The sequence below is a fragment of the Vipera ursinii genome (genome assembly GCF_947247035.1).
Source record: "Vipera ursinii genome assembly, chromosome: 2".
Classification (NCBI taxonomy): Eukaryota; Metazoa; Chordata; class Lepidosauria; order Squamata; family Viperidae; genus Vipera; species Vipera ursinii.
Genome location: NC_139513.1, coordinates 172,895,654 through 172,918,547, shown reverse-complemented (window position 1 = coordinate 172,918,547; position 22,894 = coordinate 172,895,654). Strand labels below are relative to the sequence as shown.

Here is a 22,894-nt window from a genome sequence, read left to right as displayed (position 1 = left end):
TTCTGAATAAAGAAAAGGGAAAAGGGGGGATTTTATTGTGTTTTTAGGAGAAAAGGAACAAGGGCCTTGTTTGAAACAATAAACGGAGGAAAGAATGTCCCCATTGCATATCTGTTTCCCTAATATAGACACAAAGGCTTCTACACTGTGCCCAAAATGTGTTGCATTTTGACCCGGTTTTTGCAGAGCCTGGAAGAATGAGCCCTGCTCACTCCCCACTTTTTCTGGCTAGAGGCACAGTAGAGTCTTAATGAAATGAGCTTGGTTGGGCCCTTGAACCATCTAGAATTGTGTATCAAGAGGGGATCTTCATGTCTCTCGGGAACGGCTGAGCAGTGATATATTTTCCTGCTTTATGGCCCGATAATCTCCAAGGATCCTCTCCAAATTGCTCAGGGTTTTCTTGCTGGTTTCACTCTCAATCTGGAAAGGGGAAACAAAGAAACGAGGCCATTATTTTAGACAGGAGGCATGCCCGGACACTCTGCAATCCATCATGCTGAATTAATCCATCAAAAACAGAGAAAAAAGATTGAAAATAATGGCATTCGGCTCCCAAAGTATCACTTTCACTTTCAGCAGACACCTTTTCTAAAATTATAATTTTATCCTTAATTATTACAGCTTTGACTGTAAAAGAGATAGGGATATATAGAAAAGATTTTGAAAACCTTTTAGTTGGTGGGGGAACTTCATTTAAACTTTATTTTTATGGCATGATTATCTTTGGCTGTCAAGTGCTGCCATAACAGAATTGTTAAATATCCAAGTAGCAGCATCAGCATTTCCAAATTATTCAGGAGGGTGTTGTGTTGTTGGTTTTGGTCAGGGGTAGGAAACCTTGGCTCTTTTATGACTCATGGACTTAAACTCCCAGAATTCCTGAGCCAGCATGGAATTCTGGGAGTTGAAGTCCATGAGTCATAAAAGAGCCAAGGTTGCCTACCCCTGGTTTTGGTGATCTTATAGCCCAAAGGTGATTTCCATAGCTTTTCATTATAACTTTGACGCCAGCATCCAAAACCTTTTGGAAGTTTGCCATCAAAATTCAGTGGTTAGAATTTAGTGGGTTAGAGGATTCTATGATTTTCCAGGCCTGTCTTGGAAGGTCTGCTGTGATATTGCCAGCCTAATCATGTATCTAAAATTGCAACTGCTTATCAGGAAAAAAAATAGTGCTTCCTCTACTTCTGCTTTTCTAAATAAGGATTAACAAAATTATTTAAAAAACCTGATTTCACTTTTATTCCTAAGGTGTGTGTTGTTGTTTTTTGCTAAATCAGGTTATGTTAAGAACCCTTATCAAAACCTTATATTTGAGGTTCCCAAACTGTGCAACACATGGCATAACTAGGGCACAAAGCAAACTCACTGGGCACTGTGGGATATTTTATCACCTAATAAATGGATCTATTAATGAATTTATTGTGATGCCCTGGGGCAACTTAGCACCCAATCTGGAACTGCTAAGGGTGCCATGAACCTAAAATGTCTGAGACTATCTACAAAAGACAAACAAAAGAATTAATAGGCATTGTTGTATAGGAAACTTAAATTACTCTAAAAGCAGACAATATACACTACAAGATACAAAGACAGAAGCTCCAATTCCTAGGGTCAGAATCTTATTCCTGCTTAATGAAGAGAAAAATGAAACTAAGCAGGCTGTTGAGGTCGAACTTCTGATCTAGGGCAATTCTGGCTTTTTAATAGCTGCCTCTGTAATGAGAGTGGGCTTTTCATTAAAAAATAACCCAGGATATTGGATGTTATTCCCAATTTTAGCTGAATGTATTAGGGGATTGCAGAATCAGAAAGCAACACAAATTATTAGTGAAATCCATCATATTTTATACAGAGTTTAGAGAGGCTTTCGCACACATATTCTCTCACAAAACAATGAGGAAGGAGGGATAGAGTATCATGAGAAATCTTATCAGAAAGGCAGAGGGGCAGCAATCTCTACACAAAAGTACAACCCTTTAACAGCTATTTTATTTCAAGGAATGAAATGAACAGCTGGCCATAGACTAAAACTTAACAAATTTCAAATATGTACAAAGAGTGATAACTGTGCGAAAGCCATAGTGGTTTCCTTCTGCCACCTGTATTTCAAGTCAGACTCACCTGTTCCTCAAGATCCCGAATTTCTCGCAAGATGGTACCTGTGTCCTCAATAGTCTGGATCAGTTGACTGCAATTCTAAGAGAGGCAGAAATGGTAGCTTCAGCTGGGAAGGGTCCCAAGTAGATATAATGCAGCGTGGACCATCTTAACAAAGTTAACTCTTAACAAAGGGCACGTATGAGAAGTATCCTTATAAGATTATATAGCCACATCACATATCTGTCCTCATACCGTGATTGTGTAGTGTTTCGTAGGACTATCTTTCAAGCTGCCCAGAAATAGGACTGATATGCAAAGCATCCCAACCTGGATGCTAAACAATACTCAGTGTCAAAATTCCAATATATCAGTCCTGAAACACCAGTTGCAAAGTATTTACTGGGCTCAAATCAAGATTCTGGCTTTAAGCCTTAATGCTTGCAGCCAGACTATGCTAGGGACTGCTTGCCTCATTGTTCAACTCTCCCAGATGCTTCACTTGTATGGCCCACAGCCAAGACACCTCTTCTGCATTGTCTCCAAATAGTGGCAGGACTTTCCTGGAGGAATGGCATGGGTGTGGCAACCTGTGGCCCTTGGCTTATTTTCAAGTAGCTTTTACAAGCAAGCCATTTGGTGCTCTCTCAAAGATAACAGAACCTTCCCTAGCAGCCTCCAGGAGGAAAACTGAAGAGAGAGTTTGAAAGATAGCAAGGAAGGGGGAAAAAAGGAGTGTAGGGAAGATAAAAAAGAAGGGTATCAGAGCAAAAAAGTACCTCTATCCATTATTTATTTATTTTATTTTATTTTATTTATTTTATTTTATTATTTTATTATTTTATTTTATTTTATTTTATTTTATTATTTTATTTTATTTTATTTTATTTTATTTTATTATTTTATTTTATTTTATTTTATTTTATTTTATTTTATTTTATTTTATTTTATTTATTAATGGGACTTATATCCCGCCCTAACTCCCGAGGGACTCAGGGCGGCTAACAACAACAAAAATTAAAGATTATGCCCTTTGTTCCCCCTTTGTGCCTTTCTAGGAAATAAGCTGCTGTTCTCTTACAGGGATTTCTCTTCTCCAGGGTCAATGTCAAAAGGCACTAAAACTTATTTCCATTCCTTCCTAATAAACATTATTAGAAGGAAGCTTATTTCCTAGAAAAGCACACTGTAGTTCTAATATTCTAAAGTTAGCTTTGCATTGTTTTTGGCTTCTGATTACTTCCCCTTTAAACGGCAGCATAAAAATAATATATTTTCTCTCACACACATACTCTACTGCACATTATTGTGATAGAAAACCTCTCACCTCATGCAAAGCTGCCAAATACTTATACGCCTTCCTCACAGCTTCATCCCGCTTGGCATCCTGTGGAAAGAGACAAGGGCAGGGGTCGGCAACCTTGGCTCTTTTATGACTCGCGGACTTCAACTCCCAGAATTCCTGAGCCAGCTATGCTGGCTCAGGAATTCTGGGAGTTGAAGTCCGCGAGTCATAAAAGAGCCAAGGTTGCCTACCCCTGGACAAGGGGAAGAAATTCTTCAATGTGCTGCTTCTGTGCCCTCCTACCCTTTTCTGATCCCCAGCCCTTACCTTAAAAACCAGCTCATCGGTGACAGCGAAAGTCCGGTCTAGCTTCCCAGCAAGGCTATTAATCTCCTTTTGGAGCTCCTTGGTGTCATGTAAGATCTTGGAAAGGAAAAGCAAATAGCCACACGTAAAACAGCAGCAAAGTTTTGCAAATGAGGAATTAACACATTTACTAATTGCCAGTAAGAAATCTTTGAACGATGCTAAAATAATAGCAGCAATTATTGTAAAATGATCAGGGCCTTCCTGATCATTAAAACTCACTGGAATAGCCTTTGTTCAGTACAGACAGGAACAGAGTGAGGGCTCTGTTGCATTCAAGAGGAGCAAAAGACAGTGAAGTTTAGACAGTTTGGTTGGAAGGAAGAGAGATAATTCCCTAGGAGTTTTTTATTTTTTTTTAATCCCATTTATATCCCGCCCTTCTCTGAAGACTCAGGGTGGCTTACAATCTAAAGCACAATGTGCTTAGCAATAGCCTTCATTCTATGTATATGCCTGCTTATTAGGGCTTTCGCCCCCCCCAGCGGCATTATTACAAAGTCAGTTTATTGCCCCCAACAGTATGGGTCCTCATTTTACCTACCTCGGAAGGATGGAAGGCTGAGTCAACCTTGAGCCTGGTGGGACGCGAACCTGCACTAATTGCAGGCAGCTGGTGTTACTTAAGGAGGCATTAGCCCACCGCTCCACCAAGTTCTCAAGGTATATCTTTAATGATGCAAGTAGTTTGCTTTAGTTTGGCAAGATTTTTATCTATACACGAGGAGCAAGAAATAGTTAGAAGAACCTCAGTGTGGAGGTTTTTTTGGGGTGGGTGGGGGTGAAGTCTTGATACTACTATAGTTTTACAATTAAAAGATGGCATGGATCTACATGATATTAGATTCCTTGTCTGATCTATCCTGAAGTGTTAACATTTTACCACTACTGTGGGCTCTTTTGGGCTGTGAGAATGTGATTAGACCAAGTCACCCGTGAGCAACATAAGAGAGTGGACACTTAAGTCTGGCACTTTCTCAGCAGCCCTGCCTGTCCTATACTTCTTGCCAATAGAAGCAATGGAGTAGTTGTAAAATCTACAAAGAGATTTTCATACATTCCTCTCGGAACCCAGCCAGGTGAAATGAAAGATAATGAGAAAATCATTTATCATACACACTGGACTCAGTCAAAGGGAAGAAGAGTCAGACCACAATGAGTTTTTACACAGAAGGAATTGGAAACCGGATGCACATAGCTGGGCATTATCCTTGTATGCATACACCTGTTGCTTTACCTGTTACCTCTAAGGGAGGCAGATATGGGGGTGATATGCTTTATGCACTGTTACTCACTTTAGTAATCCCAAAGTGGCTATAGTAAAACAAGCAAATAAAACCATATCCAATGGAAGAAGTTATAACTGGTGAAACAGATTAATATAAATGACAGCAACACACAAAATGACAATACAGGGGGAAAAACTGTACAGGTATGTCTTCAGTAATGCTGCCATTGAAGAAAATTGGTGTCAAGTCAAACCTGGCAGAGAAAGAATTTGACAACTGTAGTGGGGCATATCTGTAGATTTGACATGATTAAGATTTGGGTGTAGTGTGTATGCGGAGAGGATAAAAAATGCCTTTTAAAATCATCTCAGTGTTAAAATGCAGAGGGATGACATTGCAAGAAACCTGAACAGCTTCTGTACCCTCCCTGGCTGGGCCCTTTCACTGTGTGTCAAATATGCTGTTCTCATGGCAGCTCAGCACTTCAGCATCTGGCTGAAGTCCTATGTTGAATAAAAGGCATGCTAGAGGGCAAAAAGAACAACAACAAACCAGCAATCTATGTCTGCAATTCATCAGCGCATCCTTTGCAGACATGGATGGTCATTTGCAACCATCCTGGCTGGCTTTCAACAAGCAAAGTCAATGGGGGAAGCCAAATCAACTGCAGTGATTTGCTGAACATGGCAAAAAAAGGTTGTAAAATCAAGCGCAACTCACTTAACAACCCCCTTGTTTAGCAATGGAAAGTCTGGTCCCAATCCTGGTTGTAAGTCGAGAACTACCTGTATAGTGGATTTTTGGCACACACATTTGACACTGGAGAAAACGCTTCCCAGGTACAGGCATCTGAGGGCTTTACCTTTTTGATCTCTTCCTTCTGTTTACAGATATTTCCAACAATCTCCAGGATGCGCTGGGTGTAGGCAGAGCGAGAGATATCTTTGGGAAGAGATTCCACCTCTACAAGCTGTACGTGGGGAGAAAATACGCAGAGGGTCACAAGGGTTTGTTTGTTGTTTTGAAGAAATTAGCTATTCCTTCACACAATACAGTATCGCAATTTCGCTGAGCAGAACCTGAACCTTAGAATGTTTAAAATGTACTGGGCAAGCAGAGTTATCAGATATGAATAGTACTGTCTCCCAGCAAATCATTTTTTACAGTTAACAATATTTATTAGACTCTTATCTAATATATTTTCACCCATACCAAATATTTTGTAATTTCCCCAATTACAAAAATTAGAGCAATCAGTAGCTAATATGCCCTAATTACAAAGGAGGAAGCAGTAATCTAGGTGGAAGTGTCATCTCTAAACAATCAGTCTTGGAAGGAACCATTTCCCCAGTCACTTTCCTATGTATGCCAAACTATCTTTTTCCAAGGATCCAAGTGCGCCAAACACATCACCAACCAGTTGTTTGTAGAGGTCATCCTTGCGCTTAGCCTCATCAGCGGCCAATCGGATCCGCTCGTGCAGTTCCCTGATCTCCAACAAGCGCTGTGATGATTCCAGCTGAAAGGGGAGGGGAGGGTCAGTATCATCAGCAGGTTGGCATCATCACCACCAAGTCTCTCTTCTGAAGAAGAAGGGTTTCCCTGACACCCCTTTTCCTTGCATCACCTCCTTGGAATCATGGAGAGTCTTCAGTTCTCGGAACTCCTGGATGAGCGGTACCCGGTGTTTCTCCCATTGAGCTGCCAGCTGGATGACTCTTTGTGCACTACTCTCAACCAGCACCTGAAAGAAGAAACAAGGGGTTGGGATTCATAGTCCCACCAAGCTCTCCTCCCAGCCAGATATTTGCTGTATAATGTCCTCTTCCATTTATAGCGGAGCAGGGAAAATAACAGAGATATGATGCTTGTCTGCATGCACTAAGGCTCTTTTACCTCCACAATTTATGGGGAAAGATTAAACATTCTATTCTCTTCAAGTGGACGATCCCACTCTTTGGAATATTAAGAATAGCAAACTAGGAAGGTTGTAGCAAACTCATCTTAAGAAAAGTTTGTTCCAAACATGATCCAAGCTCTCCCTTTCCCCATTCCATCTACAAGGACAACATTCTCTGCAATCCATATCCATCAATTGTTTGCCCTTCAGTACAGCCACTGTGAGCAAGCCATAGGAAAGGTTTTGATCTCCCTTTCCAATGGCTCTATTAAGTCTACCATTATTTTAGAATCATTTCCACTTTTCATTGTGTTTTTTCACTCCTATTTGTACTTCTAAAGACTGTTTTCCCTTTTTCAGTCCAGCTCCTCTATCACTTCCCCACCTCCTGTTGTTACCTGTAGCTTGGCCATGTTGTTCTCAGCATCAGGCAAGAGTTCCACGGTGCGTCCTTTCACACGCAGGACCTGCTCCTGCTCCGTCACTCCCATCTGCTGCTGCCGTACTTCCCCTTCCACCTGAGGGAGGAATAGATCCCTCTCAAAACAAACTCTGGAGGATACCCAGATAGCACTCTCAAAGCAGCATGACATAACAAAACCCTTGGAAAATCCCGCTATGTTCTTGCACAATCCCATTTGTTTCAGAAGGATTTCCATAGGAATTTTTTTAGTGAAGTGGATCATTTCCCCACAAAGTGTCTTCCATTGTCATCCTGCCTCACAGGTTTTACTAAAATCCAGCGCCCATCCACTAGCCTTTTCCCTGCTGCAAGGTCTTGGGGTTCAAAGGACACTTGGCAATGCTTCCTTTGAGTTAGTACGGTCCACCCAAGAGACAATAACATGGCTCAGTTCTCACCTGTGTGAGGGTCAGCCCCAAGGTGGACATTTGGCCCTCCAGTTCCTCAATCTGTGCTATGAGATGAGTCAATTCACTTTCCATATTTTCCAGTTCTGCTGCCTGGCTTTCCTGGAACTCCTAAGAACAAAAAAAAAGAGGAAAGAAATCAAACAAGATATTCATTGTTTTGAAGTGCTGGAATTCTCTGATCAGACATTCTATTCTTATTCTTGTCTGTGTTCTGTAAAACAGACAATTTATACTCTGTCAGTGGGTATCATAGGCCTTAAACAGCTTTATGTAAGAAAATGATTTTGTTTAACCGGGCTCCCTATTTTTCCTGTGGACATAAACTACTCAAAGAGAAGCTAAGATTCTTAGGACGGCAAGCAATCAGAGACTCAGGAAATAAGTCAGCTTGGGCCCAAGAAGCTTTGGAGATTGCAACCAGTCTCTTCCAACCCATTTCTTTCATCTCCCTCCCCCAATTTTGTAACTATCTTTAGCTGCAGTCTATCATAAGAGTTTAGGTTGGCTTATAAGGTACAGTCAGCAGAGGAGCAGGGGCTGTACTGTTCAACATAATATAGGGTCACATCTTCTATTCACTTTTGCTGAAAGCTTCACGGTTTCATGTTATTTGTGTTCCAAACCTTTGGAATAAAGAAAGCCAAGAGTACATTTTAAAAGCCATATGCATTCAAAGCATTTAGCAGGATCTTTTGTGTTATTACGGAACCTTTCCTGCAGCCACAATGTTATACATTTGCTTTCAGGACTAAGCAACACCCCCGACCACCACCGCCATTTTAAAATTCTGCAGAAGAGTTTCTGTTTTGTATTTGAAGTCTGCATAAATTAAAGCTTCTGAAGAGGAGAGACACTCCGTGAGTTTGGTAACTAAGTGTGAAGTCAGCAATTTAAGGCAAGCAGTGCACAAACCTGAAAATGGAGCACCTTTGAATAAAATGTTAAGATGCAAAACAAGTTGTGGTCAATAGTGAATGATACCTACTAAAGTTCTACGAATGGTAGGAGAAGCCAAAAAATCACAGCAGGCCACCCAATTAAAATTTGCTGTCCAACCTGCTCTTCTGAAACATCCTATAATATGTTAGCAATCCTCTTCCTAAATATGCGTAGAATGAGCTAAACAAAATGGGCTGAGCCCCCTCCCCCATACATCTTAAACTGGCCATGTTTACCTGTTCCGATGTCCGAGAGTTTGGCAAAGTCTCCACCTGTGTTGGGATTTCTGCATCCTGTTGGGGGAGAATAGAAATGGAAGACCTTCAGGTATTTTACTTCTTCTGTCCTTCCCAACCAACATTACTTTGACCAAGAGACTTCTCCAACTGATGTCTACTGAAGAATTCAAGTCACACTGATCTACCCAGAACAAAGCAGCAGCTCTCTCATGCATACCCTGGTTTAAAATCCTAATTTCCCCATTTCAAATCAAAATCAAACATTTTCCGCCATACCTGTTTGTAGGCCAAATGTTGAGTGTGGGTGAAGCGAGAGCCCTTGGCTAGCGCACCAGCCTGCTCGTGGCCAGCACCGAATGTCTCTAGCAGCTGTAGCAGCTCTCGGCTGGCTGTCCCTTGTTGAGATGGGCCAGCACGAGGGGAAGCTTGTCGTAGCTGGTCCAAAAGTCGCTGGTGCAGTCGTTGGTGCTTCCATTGGCGGTATTCCTGAGAAAGGGGCAATACCGGGGGGCAGGTTTGTGTGCCAAAGTATTAAGAGTGGGAAGTTATAAGCAACATCCCTGGAAATAGCAACCACCCACACTGTGTTTGCTGCACATTAATTTTATTCCTTTACTGCAGTAGCAGAGTAGCTACGTCCTTCAAATATTGCTGAACTGCAACACCCAGCAGTCTTCGCCAGCACAGTCAATTAAGGAAGCTGCCAAAGTGTTCACTTCAATAATGTTTGATGGATGGTGGTTCCCAGCCCAGAGGTTCAAACTTTGGTTAGATTGAGAGTTCTGGAAATCAAATAACAGAAAACATTTACACTTATCTATGCAGGTATGCAACATTTATCTGCATAGAAAACCCAACGTCTAGCAAGATATCCTACGTACTCTGAAAAGGCATTATTAAGAACTTATGGAAAGGTGCAACCTGAGAAAAAGAAGAAAAGAGACTGGCCTCTCTTTTACTTGGGCAACCTCTGAAAGCAGGTAGGAAAAAGAGAATTTGGACTTCCCCACTTCAGAAGGGCAGTAAGCCAAGGATGTATTAAGCATGCCCAGGTAACAACTCCGCTTTGTAAGCTGCACTGCTTGTCAGTTTGCTTCTGGGTGCAATTCAAGGTCCTGGTCATTACCTTTAAAGCCCTACATAGCACAGGGCCTGGTTACTTGAGGGACCACCTGTCTCCCATATCTGCCGTCGATTCAGCCTTGCACGGTTGGCATGCTCCTAGTACATTTGATTAAACAATTTTATCTATTGGGACCCTGGAAGGGTGCCCTCTCTCTACAAGCAACTATACTCTGGAATGAAGCACTGCCTGAGATTTGGATGGTCCCCACTCTGCTACTGTTCAGAAGAGCAGTGAAGACCTGATTCTTTACCCAGGCTTTTGGCAAGGGGGAGGGACAGCCCTTGTTTCACTCCATCTGGCCTGCTCCACTTGTCATATTTTATTGATTCTCTGTTTCACTGTTGTGAGCCATCCAAAGTTATTGAGAGTTAGGCAGCACACAGGTTAAGCTGAATTGGTTAAACCTTTCTTCTAGCCTCAGTTCCTCTTTCCATATAAGGCCATCCGTAAGGGCACTGAGGTTTTGGGAGATAAAAATGTGAGAATCACTACTAGTTGCTGTTATCCTACCGCTAGTGGACGTGAAGTGGTAGGTAGGTAGCTTCCATTCACTCCTTACTGCCCACCTCTGGGGTCATGCGGGAACCCAGCCCCTGGCTCTTCCACTCGCTGTCCCACTCTTGTGCGGCACTCAGCTCAGCCATATTAAGCTCCAACAGGGATGGCACCAAGGTTGCAGGTTGAGAAAGCTGGGCTGACACAGGAGGCAGGAATTTGACAAAGTATTCTCTTCTCTCTAGGGAGAAGAAAATAACACCAGTCACATCTACCCAAACCGGTTAGTATTTCTGTCAAAATCCCAAGTGGACAAATGGCTATTAAGTACACAAGTGAGAAGTTTCCACAAACTTCTTCTGGGAGATAGGTTTTTGGGTTTTATTAAAACACCTTTGTCATATTTCAGTGAGGCTCAAGAGTCATATGCATACATTGCCTATGTGAACATTCTGGAAGTTTCACTCTATTTCTTTTTTAATAACTGAGAAGGCAAGTCAAGAATATCAATTACATAAGAAGTACCCAATACCTGCTAAGCAAAGAACCCCAGGAAACTGGAAGTCTCAGATAAAACTACAAGCTATCTGAGCAGGAACACAATGTCCATGTTTTGTTCTGGGTTGGTTTTTAAAAATGTTGAGTTTCCACAATTCTCAGTTCCACAATCCAGCACTTACTGCACACTAAACCCAAGTTTGTGTAACTATAGAGAATATATAATAATATTTCACTTTGCTGACCATCTTCCTGATCTTCTATTGTCTCCTATGTCTGAAAATTGTAAAATCCTTCAGGTTTTACTCTTTCCCTCTCATTTGTATAGCATCATGTATGGAACTTCATAAACAACCATCTCCCCGGCTGTACATAGTTTTCTTTTGAGGATACATAATCTATAGGCTCCCCCAGGGGTAGGCAACCTCGGCTCTTTTATGACTCGTGGACTTTAACTCCCAGAATTCCTGAGTAAGCATAGCTGACTCAGGAATTCTGGGAATTGAAGTCCATGAGTCATAAAAGAGCTGAGGTTGCCTACCCCTGGGCTACACCAAAGAGAACAATTCGATCTCAAGAACAGTATTCCTTTTTCTTGAGTGAAGAAGCAGAACCCACCTGGTGATATTTTCCCAATAAATGGGTCTGACTCTTGTGGCAGGATCAATCGTTGCGCCTGGAATTGTTTCATTAAGCGTGAACCCTGGCAAGAATGAAAGGAAAAAAGGGTCTGAAGAACAAATAATTGTCTTTAAAAAAAAGAAAAACCCAAGAACACCAGAAAAGTTGTATATAAGGTCAAATGAAAGAATTAAGGCTGGAAACAAAAATGCAGAAATAAAGCATCAAAGCAGAAGGAGAGAGGAAAGCAAATTACCCAGTCGACTGTGCACACCAGGAGAGAATATCCCTGTCTTTTTTGCTTGCATTTGCAAATCAATGAATATAAGTTTGCTTAATTTAACATCTCAGGATGTTTTGTTCAGAATCCTACAGCTGGGAAGTTGTAGACTTTGAGAAACTATTATCAACAAGAACAGAAATATTGTTCTGAAGCAAAAATGAATTAAGAAATACTGGGAAAAGAAGATGGCTGATCTGGCAGTTAAGAAAAAGATTCAAGAGTTGCCAGGGGTTCTGCATTTCTTCAAAGGAGCTTTACGATTCACGAGGATTATAAACTTCCTTTAAAAGTTTGGGTTCTTGGGAATAGAAGTGCTGTGCCAGATTCTGCTTATCAAGCTATCAGCATAAGCTGAGGAGGGGGGAACAAACCTGCAAAAGCTGCAAGCCAGGAGTACGGCAGGCAGGGGGTACCCATGGGATGGCCAGTTGCCCCTTGATAGTAGCAGCAATGGCTCTGTGAAGAGTGGCAGACTTGCCTGCAAGGAAAAGCAGTTTAAACACACAAATACAATTTGTAGATTTGGCCTTTACGTGTCCTGATTTTTCTTTAAAACTGCCGAGTCCTCCATACCCACAGGCTGGTTGGCATCTTCTGAGGCATCTCGTGGGAACTTCTCCACCAGGAAGAGGAGAAGGCGTCGGATTTCAGGCTCATTGCTGTACAAGAATGTCTGATAGCCAACTTCCCCTTGATATCCCAAGTCCTAGATGGCAGAAAAGGGAAGCGGGATTAGCAAGGATTAGAAATAAGGTTCTTCGTGTATCAGCTTTGAAGTACCAGCTGCTGAAAATACATGGGTTTCAATCAATCAAAACAGAGCTGGAAGGAAACTTGGAGGTCTTCTAGTTTAACTCCCTGCTCAAGCAGGAGAGAGACCCTATAACATTTCAGAAAAGTGACTGTCCGGTCTCTTCTTAAAAACCTCCAATGATGAAGCACCCACAACTTCTGGCAGCGAACTGTTCCGCTGGCTAATTGTCCTCACTGTTAGGAAGTTTCTCCTTAATTCCAGGTTGCTTTTCTCCTTGTTTAGTTTCCATCCATTGTTTCTTATCCTGCCCTCTGGTGCTTTGGAGAATAAGTTGACCCCCTCTTCTTTGTGGCAACCTCTCAAACACTGGAACACTGCTATCATGTCGCCTCTAGTCCTTCTTTTCTCTAGACTAGCCAAACCCAAATCCTGCAACCGTTCTTCATATGTTTTAATCTCCAGACCTTTAATCATTTTAGTTGCTTTTCTTTGCACTTTTTTTTCCCAAAGGCTAAACATCTTTTTTATAATGTCATAACCAAAGCTGGATGCAATATTCCAGGGGTGGCCTTACTAAGGATTTATAAAGCAATACTAATATTTCACGTGATTTTGATTCTATGCCTCTGTTTATACAACCAAGGATTGTATCAGCTTTTTTGGCCCAAGTCTGCCAAGATCTTTTTGGATCCTGAGCTTGTCTTGTGGGGTGCTGACTGCTCTTGCCACTTAGTGTCATCTGCAAATGAGTTCCCCTTCTCTTCCCTCATCTAAATCACCTAAGTTTAATTCTCTCATCTAAGTTTGAAGAACAAGAGTGCTAATTATTATTAGTTCGTGATCTGAAAGGTCTGGTCTGAGGGTATTTTTTTGTTACCCTACACATCTGATGGGAAATAATACTAGAGGAAGGATTAGTTTATACCAATTCCACACAACAAGGACCTCAAGTTTAAAAAGAGCAACTTACTGTACTAGAGACCAGCTGATTTTTCAGAATAAGAACTACTTCAGGAGACAATATTTCATCCTCCGTGCATCAGGATCCACTTACCTGACAAGCCTGGGCCAGGCTCATGCCTATCCGAAAACGGGCAGACATGCCTGGAGGGAGAACATGGCTCAGATTTGCTCCGACAGACGGATTGATGACCCGCAGGCAGCGTACCACAGATTCAACAATCAATTCGGTAGTGAACTCACGGATGCTCTGAACTTCCTCTGGAATATCCCTAGGTGGGAAGGGGAGGGGAGAGTGGTAGAGCAAGGATTATACTCGGTATGAACTCACTTTTACTTCTCCTTTGCTGGGAGAGGAAAGCCTGCACTTCCTTCTCACACCCAATTATTAAACTGCAACAGAAACTACATTGGACAGCTCATGTCTGTCCAGTGTCACAGTCGAAGGTGGCCTCTAAGCTAAAAAATGTAATGCGCATAAGCTAACAGACTGCCAACCACTGCGCCTTTTAATACTGTTGAATCTTAATACAATTTCACTCAGTCAGTTATCTGACCAGGCTGCCCAGTTGTGGAGGATGCTGAATAAAGGTAACAAGGCGAAAACTAAGGGAAGAAAAGCAGGAAAATGAGGACCAATTGCTCTTCCGTGTATATTTAAGCATTTTTCCTGCCTCCTGGTTTTCACATCTCTATAGCTGCACTGCAACTGAACAGGAGTAACTTTCTATAGCTAACAATTTCTTCAGAGTGCCCCTGCTTATTCAGTGTAGCGAGTCAGGTTACAATCCCTGACATGCCTTTATCAATTAAACAGTGGGGTCCACAGCTGTGAGCCAAGCTGCTACTTTTCTCAGGCCCCTAGACTCTCATCTGTGCTTAAGAAATACTGAGTGCTTAATGATAGTAAAGATCAATATGGATTCTCATTTGAAAGAGAATATAGTGGCAGAAGTGGGATTCTGCAAAAATGTTCGTTGTTTTGAGGACTACTGTGGTTCCACATCTTTTACATGTCTGCATGCCCATTTCAAATTTTGCTGGATTTATTGCTTTCTAGCAGGCTTGCACAACTCATGACTCACCAGCCAAATGTTTCATGTAGGCATATGAGGACAACTTAGGAAGAACTTAATATAAATCTTGGAATTGCAAAGATAAGATGGTCTCCAAACTCTTAGTTGAACACTATACCTGACTGGGGTTTACCTTCAATCAGTGGGGCTATTAATCTTATGGATCTGCTTTTTAATGCTAATTATTATTGCTATTCAAAGGAAATCATGGGATCGCCAATAAAGGTTTGTACGCCAATGATTAAGCTATTCATCGTTGCTAAGCAACTGTCAGTTGCTTCCTCCCACACAGCATTTAGAAGCAGTGAAATACCTAGTTGGGTTCATAGCCAGAATATCTGCAGGGCAGCCAAGTTCTACAAGCTAAGGCTAGAAACCAGAGCAACGCCTTGGACAAGCAAACTTGATTGCTTATTTTTGCCAAAATTCAGAGAAAACTTTTCCATAGAGTAATGGAAAATCAGATCTCCTGGATAATTTCAGTCAGTTCTTTGTTCCACTGGTTCAACTTTATTACAGCTCATGATATTAGAGCTCTAGTTAGATTTTCTAGACACCTGCAGAGTTTTTCTGTTCCAAAACACAAAAATTGAAATAGGGAGCAGCGTGTCATCCCATTGCATAAAAATTAAGAAGATGGAGACCTAGTTTGCCTTTAGATGGGAGACCACCAAAGCTGTAGATTAGTAAGAAGTGATGGCAAACCATTTCTTCATTGTGGCCAAGAAAACACTTCATGTGTCCATGAAGCCATCATCCATCAAGCCCAACTTAAAGGTGTCTTCATATTTAGGTAAAAACAATCTCCCATATCAAATCACTTTCTTGCTATTCTCATCCAACAAATCTCCTGCATACACACAGCACACGCATAAAGATGGCCTTACGTCCCAGAGAGGTGGAGGGAATGTATCAGGATCTTGTCCACTTCTTCCATGATGCCAGGACATCTAGGACAAAGGAATAATGCCTGGAAGAAAAGGATGACTCAACGTTACAAGAGAGCTAATAATTTACAGCAGCAAAACTCAAGCCAGGAGTTTTCAAGCAAGCGCTTCATGTCCTTGGGACATGGAGAATTCTTTATTCCTCCCTAGCTCTATTTCCCAGCTGCATTTCAACTAGCAGATCAAGAACCCATGAGTAAGTTCTCAAATGTTATTTATCTACCAACAGTTTTTACTTATCTGGTGATCTACACATAACCTTTTAAATAATTTCTGATACTCAATGACCTAAGAAGAAAGAAAAGCTAACAATAAAGCATTTCTAATTGAAAATAACTCCTTTGCTCAATTCATCCAGTTAATTCTTGCTATGGTGGACCAACCTAGATTATAGCTGAAATTCGGGGCAATGATTTCTGGTTTTCTAATACACAAGATTCTCTTATACACAAGGATATATAAGAGCTGCCACCCTGAATCAGCTCAAGAAATCTAAATCTTTGCTACAATAATGTCCAATAGATCTTTCCAAAAACTTAAGAGCGGGACACAAAGGTGATTGTGGCTTTCAAGGTTTGTTGCTAGAGTCTCAAATTTCAGTATTAAGCTTTTTTTAAAAACGAATTTCCATGCAGCTTTCCTGCTAATACCCTCCCATACATTTATCCTCTTCTACTTGCCCATGTAAGCCAGCAGCAACCACAAACCTTAGTAGCAGTGAGTTCCATAGTTTGCGGTTACCTGAAATATTTGTTTCTCCCATTCTCCCATTTTATTATTTGTAACATTTTACTGACTGACCTAGTAGGAAAATGTATCTTGCCATACCATTCATAATTTTACTGAGCTTTCATTCTTACCCCCTCTTAGCTGTCTTCCTTCTCCTCCCAAAGTGCTGAACTATATAAACCTAAGAAAGCCAGTTTGGTAGGGTAGCTAATGCAGAGGACTAGAAAACTAGAGATCACGAGTTCTAACCCTGTTTAAGTCACAAAGCCAGCTAGATAACTTTAGGTCAGTCATTCCCTCTCAGCCCTAGGAAGGAGGCAATGGCAAGTCATTTCCAAAAATTGTGTCAAGGAAATTGCAGAGAATAGTCCAGGCAGTTGCCAGGAGTTCACATTGACTTGAAAGAGAAAAAAAATACAGCCAGGTTTAAACAGTGGTTTAGTTCACATGTCACACTGATCAATACAGGTAATCCTTGATTTATGATCGCAATTGAGCCCAACATTTTCATTGCTAAATAAGATAGTTGTTAAGTGAGTTTTGCCCCATTTTCAACATTTTTTGCCACAGTTAAGTGAATCACTGCAGTTGTTAAGTGAATCATGTGGTCATTAAGTGAATCTGGATTTCCCCTATTAACTTTGCTTGTTGGAAGCCAGCTAGGAAGGTTTCAATGGTGATCACATGACCCCAGGACAGCGCAACTGTCATAAAAACATGCTAGTTGCTAAGTGCCCAAATTTTGACCATGTAACCATGGGAATAATGGTATATCCTTATATCATTTCAGACAGACGGTTGTCCAACCTTTTCTAAAAAAAACTCCAGTGATGAAGCACCCACAACTTCTGAAGGCAAGGTGGTTAATTGTTCTCACTGTTAGGAAGTTTCTCTTTAATTCCAAGTTGAAACTTCCTAATAGTGAGGACAATTAACCTGTGGAACAGCTTGCCTTCAGAAGTTATAGGTGCTTCATCACTGGAGGTTTTTAAGAAGTCTGGATGCCACCTGTCTGAAATGGTACAGGATCTCCTGCTTGAGCAGGGGGTTGGACTAGAATAGAATACCTCCAAGGTCCCTTTCAGTTCTATTCTGATTGACTGAAAGCTGCAACAGCTGCAAGTGTGAAAATGGTCATAAGTCACTTTTTTCAGTGCTGTTGTAACTTTGAACAGTCACTAAATGAACAGTTGTAAGTCGAGGACTATTGGTCAAACATGACATAGCATAGTGCATATACTCAGCCAACAATGTGTCTGCCTGTAAAAGAGAAATGGGCAGACTATGGCAAGCTTTGATGGATGAAAAACACCCAGATAATTGTTCAGTTACATGTGGAATGGATGAAGCTGCCCAAACCTTAACAACTGAGACATTATAGGTGAAAGAGATTAGAATACCAAAAGCCTGGGCTATATATTATGGTAAACTTTCCCCTTATTGGTAGTCTGACTCCCTAGGGCAGCCTTCACCAATGTAACACCTTTCAAATATAGAGATAATAAATTTATTGAATCAACCATTGCTCATGTTTGTACAATATGGGTGAGTTTTTACCTAATGTTATAGCAAAAAGAAACCATATTTGGGTATTTTGTGAATTAGGCCTGTAAATACCATAGCCCTCAACCATCATGATAGACTGTGCTCAGGAGATAGAAGTCCTGGTCAACCCAAAGAGTCAGAAGAACGCACTGCCAAAATGGGAGGAACTCAGAAAAAGATTGCCATGACAGGCAGCCACCATGTTCTTTTCTCACGCAATGTTCAAGACCTAGTTTGAGACCAGAGTTCTCTTCTAAAGTTAAGGCTAGGCTCAAGAAACATGACACTCCTGCTCCAAGTGCATCTGTTGCTGCCTCCAGAGAAGCAATGGGCCGACAGACCAACACCATGGCACTGTAAGCTAATATCTGTATCCTTTCCAGTGGGGCTTAGGGACGAGGTATGAGACTGAAACAACATTGCTTACATTTGTGATTATCTCTGGAGAGAGTTGAATGGAGGTAGTTCATCCAAGGGCTTCTTGGATCTAGCAATTTTTCATTTTTAGTTCTGAATGGGGCTACGCTGCTGTAGATAGAACAATGTGTGCAATGCGAGAACAATGAGTTCTCTTGGACTCATAGCTCCTGTGCAACGAGCAGGTGACAGTCATGACCGGGGATGGGAGGGTGGTTGCATAGTTTTGTGTTGTGCCTCAACTGTGGATCAGGAGGCACTGCATACTCAATCATGTTTTGGTCACTTCCCAAGTGGGTTACTGCAATATAGTCTATATGGAGTTGCCCTTGAAGAACACCCAGAAGTTTCAGTTAGTCCAAAATGCAACCGCCTGGTCAATTATGGGTTTTGCCTCATCATTCCCATGTTATACCTTTGCTCCTGCTAATTTACTACCAGGTGCAAAACAAGGTGCTGGGAATATGGAGCCAGGGTATTTGAGGGACCTTATTCCCACTGTTTCTATTCATCCCATTAGGTTGGGCAGAAGGAGCATGCTTCAGACCCTGTTGATCAAGGATTGTCATCTAAGAGGACCCAGGAAATGTGCATGCTCCATGACTAAGCCTGCCGTCTAAATTTAAAACACCATATAACCAGTGTTTTTTTTTTTTTTTGTAAAAGAAAAAGGTGCCGGAATTCACACATGTCATACAACCCGCCTTGCCTACCCTACAAGGTTCCATCCAAAAAAGGTGCCGGAACTCCGTTCTGACCGTTCTATGACAAAAAAAGCACTGCATATAACTGAGGTTACATTGGGCCTCAGTCTTGCTCACCTTTCAGACAGCTTTGAAGACCTCCTTATTTCCCCAGGTATGGGGGTTGGGAGAGTAACTGAGCCCCCACTCTTAGTATATGGTGCATTCACTAGCTACTTTGTGTTCCGGTTGCTTGTGAAATTTATTTTTTGTATTGCATTTATATTGTATCTTTTAGTCTTCGTCAGCGTCCTCGAGTCACTTCAGTGGGATGGGCGGCGGCAGAATAAAATCAAATATATTCCACGCTGCGGAATAGCTTTTCCAACCTGTGCACACCCCTAAACGTTTTGGGCTCAGCTGTTCTCATGCCAGACAGTAAGGCATTCGCCTACTGCTCCGAAGACTCCAGTAAGCAATCTCAGAGCACCATCAAGTCGACTCCTAAAAGGCGCCCGAAGTCTTCGAAAAGAGGGAATGGAGGCATTCAGCCCCAGAGGTTGCTACAGTTTTAGAAGAGTTGAAATAAAATCTAGCAAGCATTTCCTAATTTCAGAAGGTTCCGCAAGGAAAGAAAAGGAAATAGGCTGCGGGGGAAAAGATCGAATACTCACCGCTCCGAGGTGGGCCAGGCACTCAGTCACAGGACCCACCACAGAGTACGATGGGAACTGTAGTGCAAATCTCCTACTACTGGCCTTCCCCTGCGCCTTGCACGTTGGGACTTGTAGTGCGGGAGACGCGGCAAAAGCGGGGAGTGGAGTAGAGAGATTATAGACTACCACGATTGTAGAGAAAATTTCTGCGCATGCTGCGAAAGTCTTTGTTTCGAAGGATTCATTAAAGTCCGCGGAAAAATACGAGCTCTTTAGAGTGCCTCTGTTGGGCTAGCGGCATCTTTCTTTTCAAAGCAGTTTTGCCAGCAGACACATTTTTTTTTCTTTTTCATGCTGATTTTATTTCATGTGAAAAGTGATTTGCTACCACTGCTGCTGCTTTTAAGAATTGTCCTACAAATACCAATTGATTTATCTCTGATTGAGGGCTGTTGTGTTGGAGACATTAATTTATATGCAATATAATCCATTCTTATTACGAGTTAAATGAACTAACAAATGTTCTTTAGCTTTTCACAACAAACGCTTCCATCGATAAACACTGTCGGGTAGCCACAATGCTCCGCGTGCCTTTCCTCTTAAATTCACTTCCCAAGTCAGAGGCATTTAATTCATATCCTGGTTTTCTTCTAGGAACAAAATGTTAGAGCACGGGTAGGCAACCTTGGCTCTTTTATGACTCGTGGACTTCAACGAGTCATAAAAGAGCCAAGGTTGCCTACCCCTGTAGAGGAACCCTCAATTTTTATTATTATCCTTACGGCAATCTCTTAAGTAGCTTGGTTTAAGAGAAAGCAGCTCTGTAAGGTCACTCCATGAGCTTTATGGTCCAATAGTGACTTGCATCTGGGTGCTATTGTCCCAGTCCGATATCTCAAGGTTAAAAACCCCGCGCGCTCTTCCCAAGTTACACTTCCACGGAACAGTAAGAGCATCCGCGTTTGCGGCTGCACTGAAATTTCTGAATGATTCTTATTAATACCTCACTTTCATTTCTGGAAAAAAAAAGAGAGGAAAACATCAATGTACGCAGAAGTTAGAAGCATTGGTCTCTCTCTACTTGATATTTATGTTCCTGCTATGCCGCGCCCTTTATAAAGCCAGTTGGAACGGAGAGCATGCCGGGGGTTGTAGTCTTTCCGCGCTTTTAGCAAACAAGGCTGAGAACCGGGGAGGAGGAGAGTGGGAAAGCGGGCAATTAGGAGCAGCTGTCTCCTAGCAACTGAAACCTCGTAATGTCAGCCAAATCTGCCTTAGGCTGAAACATTTTCCCTTAACTGCATCAGGTTATAACCTTCCACCACTTATGAGAAGTAAATTAAACGCGGCCTGACTGCTAAAATGGCCATGATCGCTTTACTGTTATGTGATTGGACACTATTGCAATTTAATTAAAAATGCAAATATTGGCTAGCTGGCGGCCGCACACATACATAACAGAGTGAAAGCCAAGGCAGTTTAAAACAATCCTCTTGAAATATATTGATGCCTGAAGCTGGAAAATAAACTGCTGAAGGTAGGCATTTTAACATGGGGTTTCTCTAGTTCATTTAATGAAATAGCAAGCCTCCATTAAGTCAACCAGCCGATCTTTTCTTGTTAGAGAACAGTTCCTGGAGGAATCTCATTCTTCACTTGCAAAGAAGCATTGAACATTTCTCTCCTTTATTTTATTAATCATACAATACATAAGAATATTTCAAGGTGAAGTTTTGTTTTTCATTATTTTTTTGCCTGAGTACAGTAGGTGCACAGTATTTCTGGCTGCTGCAACTTTACCTGGAAGAATCTTAAGAAGATCCACTGAAGAAAAACTTATTTATTTATTAACTATAGTTTTATGGCAGGTTGATAAAGTATTTTGTTTGTTTCTTAATATTTCCTAACCACCCATCTCCCTGAGATATTCTCTGGTTATAAAAACAGTTACAGTATAATTGTTAAAGTAAGCAGAACCAACTGCAACTAAAATTTTAAATTTTAAAAGCTTTGAGGAGTAAAAGGGTTGTAGCTTGAATCTGCAGATACTACCTTAGGTACTGTAGATAGATTTAGAATTGTATAAGTGCTTAGTGTCATTTTTATTGTGTCTATAAATGCACTGTTGATGTTATGTAATTCTAACTTCTAGTTAATTTTTTTTATTGTGTCTAAGGTTGTTGTAGATATTTGTGTGAAGGTTGTAATGTATTGGGATTTTACTTTAACTGCTTTCACGTGTCTTTTGAATGCTGCTTAAGGTTGCTCAATTAGGGTGTCTGTGTAATGGTCGCTGACTTGCCAGACATGCAGTTTCCAAGATCATTGGATGATTTGGGACGGGAATGGGTTCCTTTAAACCTATTGGCCACCGCCTAGTGGCCAACCATATAAGTAGCTGCGCAGAAGCCTCTGACTTAGTTCTGTTCCTGTTTGCCTAATAAAGTAATTTTCCTGTTTTCACCCTCTCGTCTCGCCTCATGTTTCCTAAGAACTCACAATACAACACTGGCGACGAAGGTGGGATCCTGCTTCTTCGGAAGAGCTGAAAGTCACTAGGGGGTGAGGCCAGCAAAGCGCCTGGCAGGGAACGCATTACCCCCCCCACGGTCGGCCTAGCAAGCCACGCTAGCGACCACCCCACCCTGCGGACCAGTCCCAGGGCCTATGGAAGAAGCAGGACAAGGCAACGAGAGGCCCAAGCCACGAAGACTTCTCGAAGATGGCGAAAGTCAGAAAGCTTGAGGAATTTGATGTTACTCACCCAGAGAGATGGGCATCCTCATCTCAAGAGTCGAAAACTACCTCTGTGCCAACCAAGTCGCCGAAGATGGCCTGAAGGGCTATTGATTTAATCTTATTTTAATTTTTATACCTTGTGTGTTGTTAGCGTTTTAATTGCCCTGTACACCGCCCCGAGTCCTTGGAGAGGGGCGGTATATAAATCTAATAAAATAAATAAATAAATAAACACTCTGTGTCTGCGGGTCTGCAACCTTTGATACCGCGGAAAACTTAGTCACACCAGCGCAGCTAGAGTCCGTTACGTATGCGGACCTTAAGAAACGGCTCGGCAACCATTTCCAGTCCAAGTTGTCGGTGATAGCATGGAGGCACGCCTTTGAACAACGAGTTCAAGAACCCAGAGAGATGGCTATGGAATTCATTGT

General features: G+C 41.7%; 1 protein-coding gene across 2 annotated transcripts; it reads right to left on the bottom strand.

Moving 5' to 3' along the window:
• Window positions 1-19,840, bottom strand: CCDC22 (CCC complex scaffolding subunit CCDC22). Of its 2 annotated transcripts, none has more exons than XR_014491837.1 (18): window positions 19,743-19,840; window positions 15,635-15,717; window positions 13,766-13,943; window positions 12,531-12,663; window positions 12,329-12,435; window positions 11,672-11,756; window positions 10,627-10,796; window positions 9,211-9,420; window positions 8,932-8,988; window positions 7,745-7,864; window positions 7,282-7,401; window positions 6,611-6,727; window positions 6,401-6,502; window positions 5,846-5,953; window positions 3,653-3,811; window positions 3,431-3,509; window positions 2,128-2,202; window positions 1-423 (listed from the first exon to the last, which is right to left on the bottom strand). XR_014491837.1 is itself a non-coding variant. In XM_083357127.1 (18 exons), the coding sequence occupies exons 2-18, from the start codon at window positions 15,682-15,684 to the stop codon at window positions 310-312; spliced, it is 1,902 nt and encodes a 633-aa protein (XP_083213253.1). In that variant the 5' UTR covers window positions 15,685-15,717; window positions 19,743-19,840; the 3' UTR covers window positions 1-309. The 2 variants fall into 2 exon arrangements, 1 of the variants encoding a protein (XP_083213253.1); XM_083357127.1 differs by having other exon boundaries at window positions 3,431-3,490; window positions 3,716-3,811.
• Window positions 19,841-22,894: the final 3,054 nt, after the last annotated feature.

Bases quoted from the DNA above. Each gene is read 5' to 3' on its own strand.
- CCDC22 (XM_083357127.1), bottom strand. From the start codon at position 15,684: ATGGAAGAAGTGGACAAGATCCTGATACATTCCCTCCACCTCTCTGGG. The intron at 10,797-11,671 runs GTGGGTTCTGCT...TCTTCTCCCTAG, and splicing joins TATTGGGAAAATATCACCAG to AGAGAAGAGAATACTTTGTC. The intron at 5,954-6,400 runs GTTGGTGATGTG...CCCCACGTACAG, and splicing joins ATGACCTCTACAAACAACTG to CTTGTAGAGGTGGAATCTCT.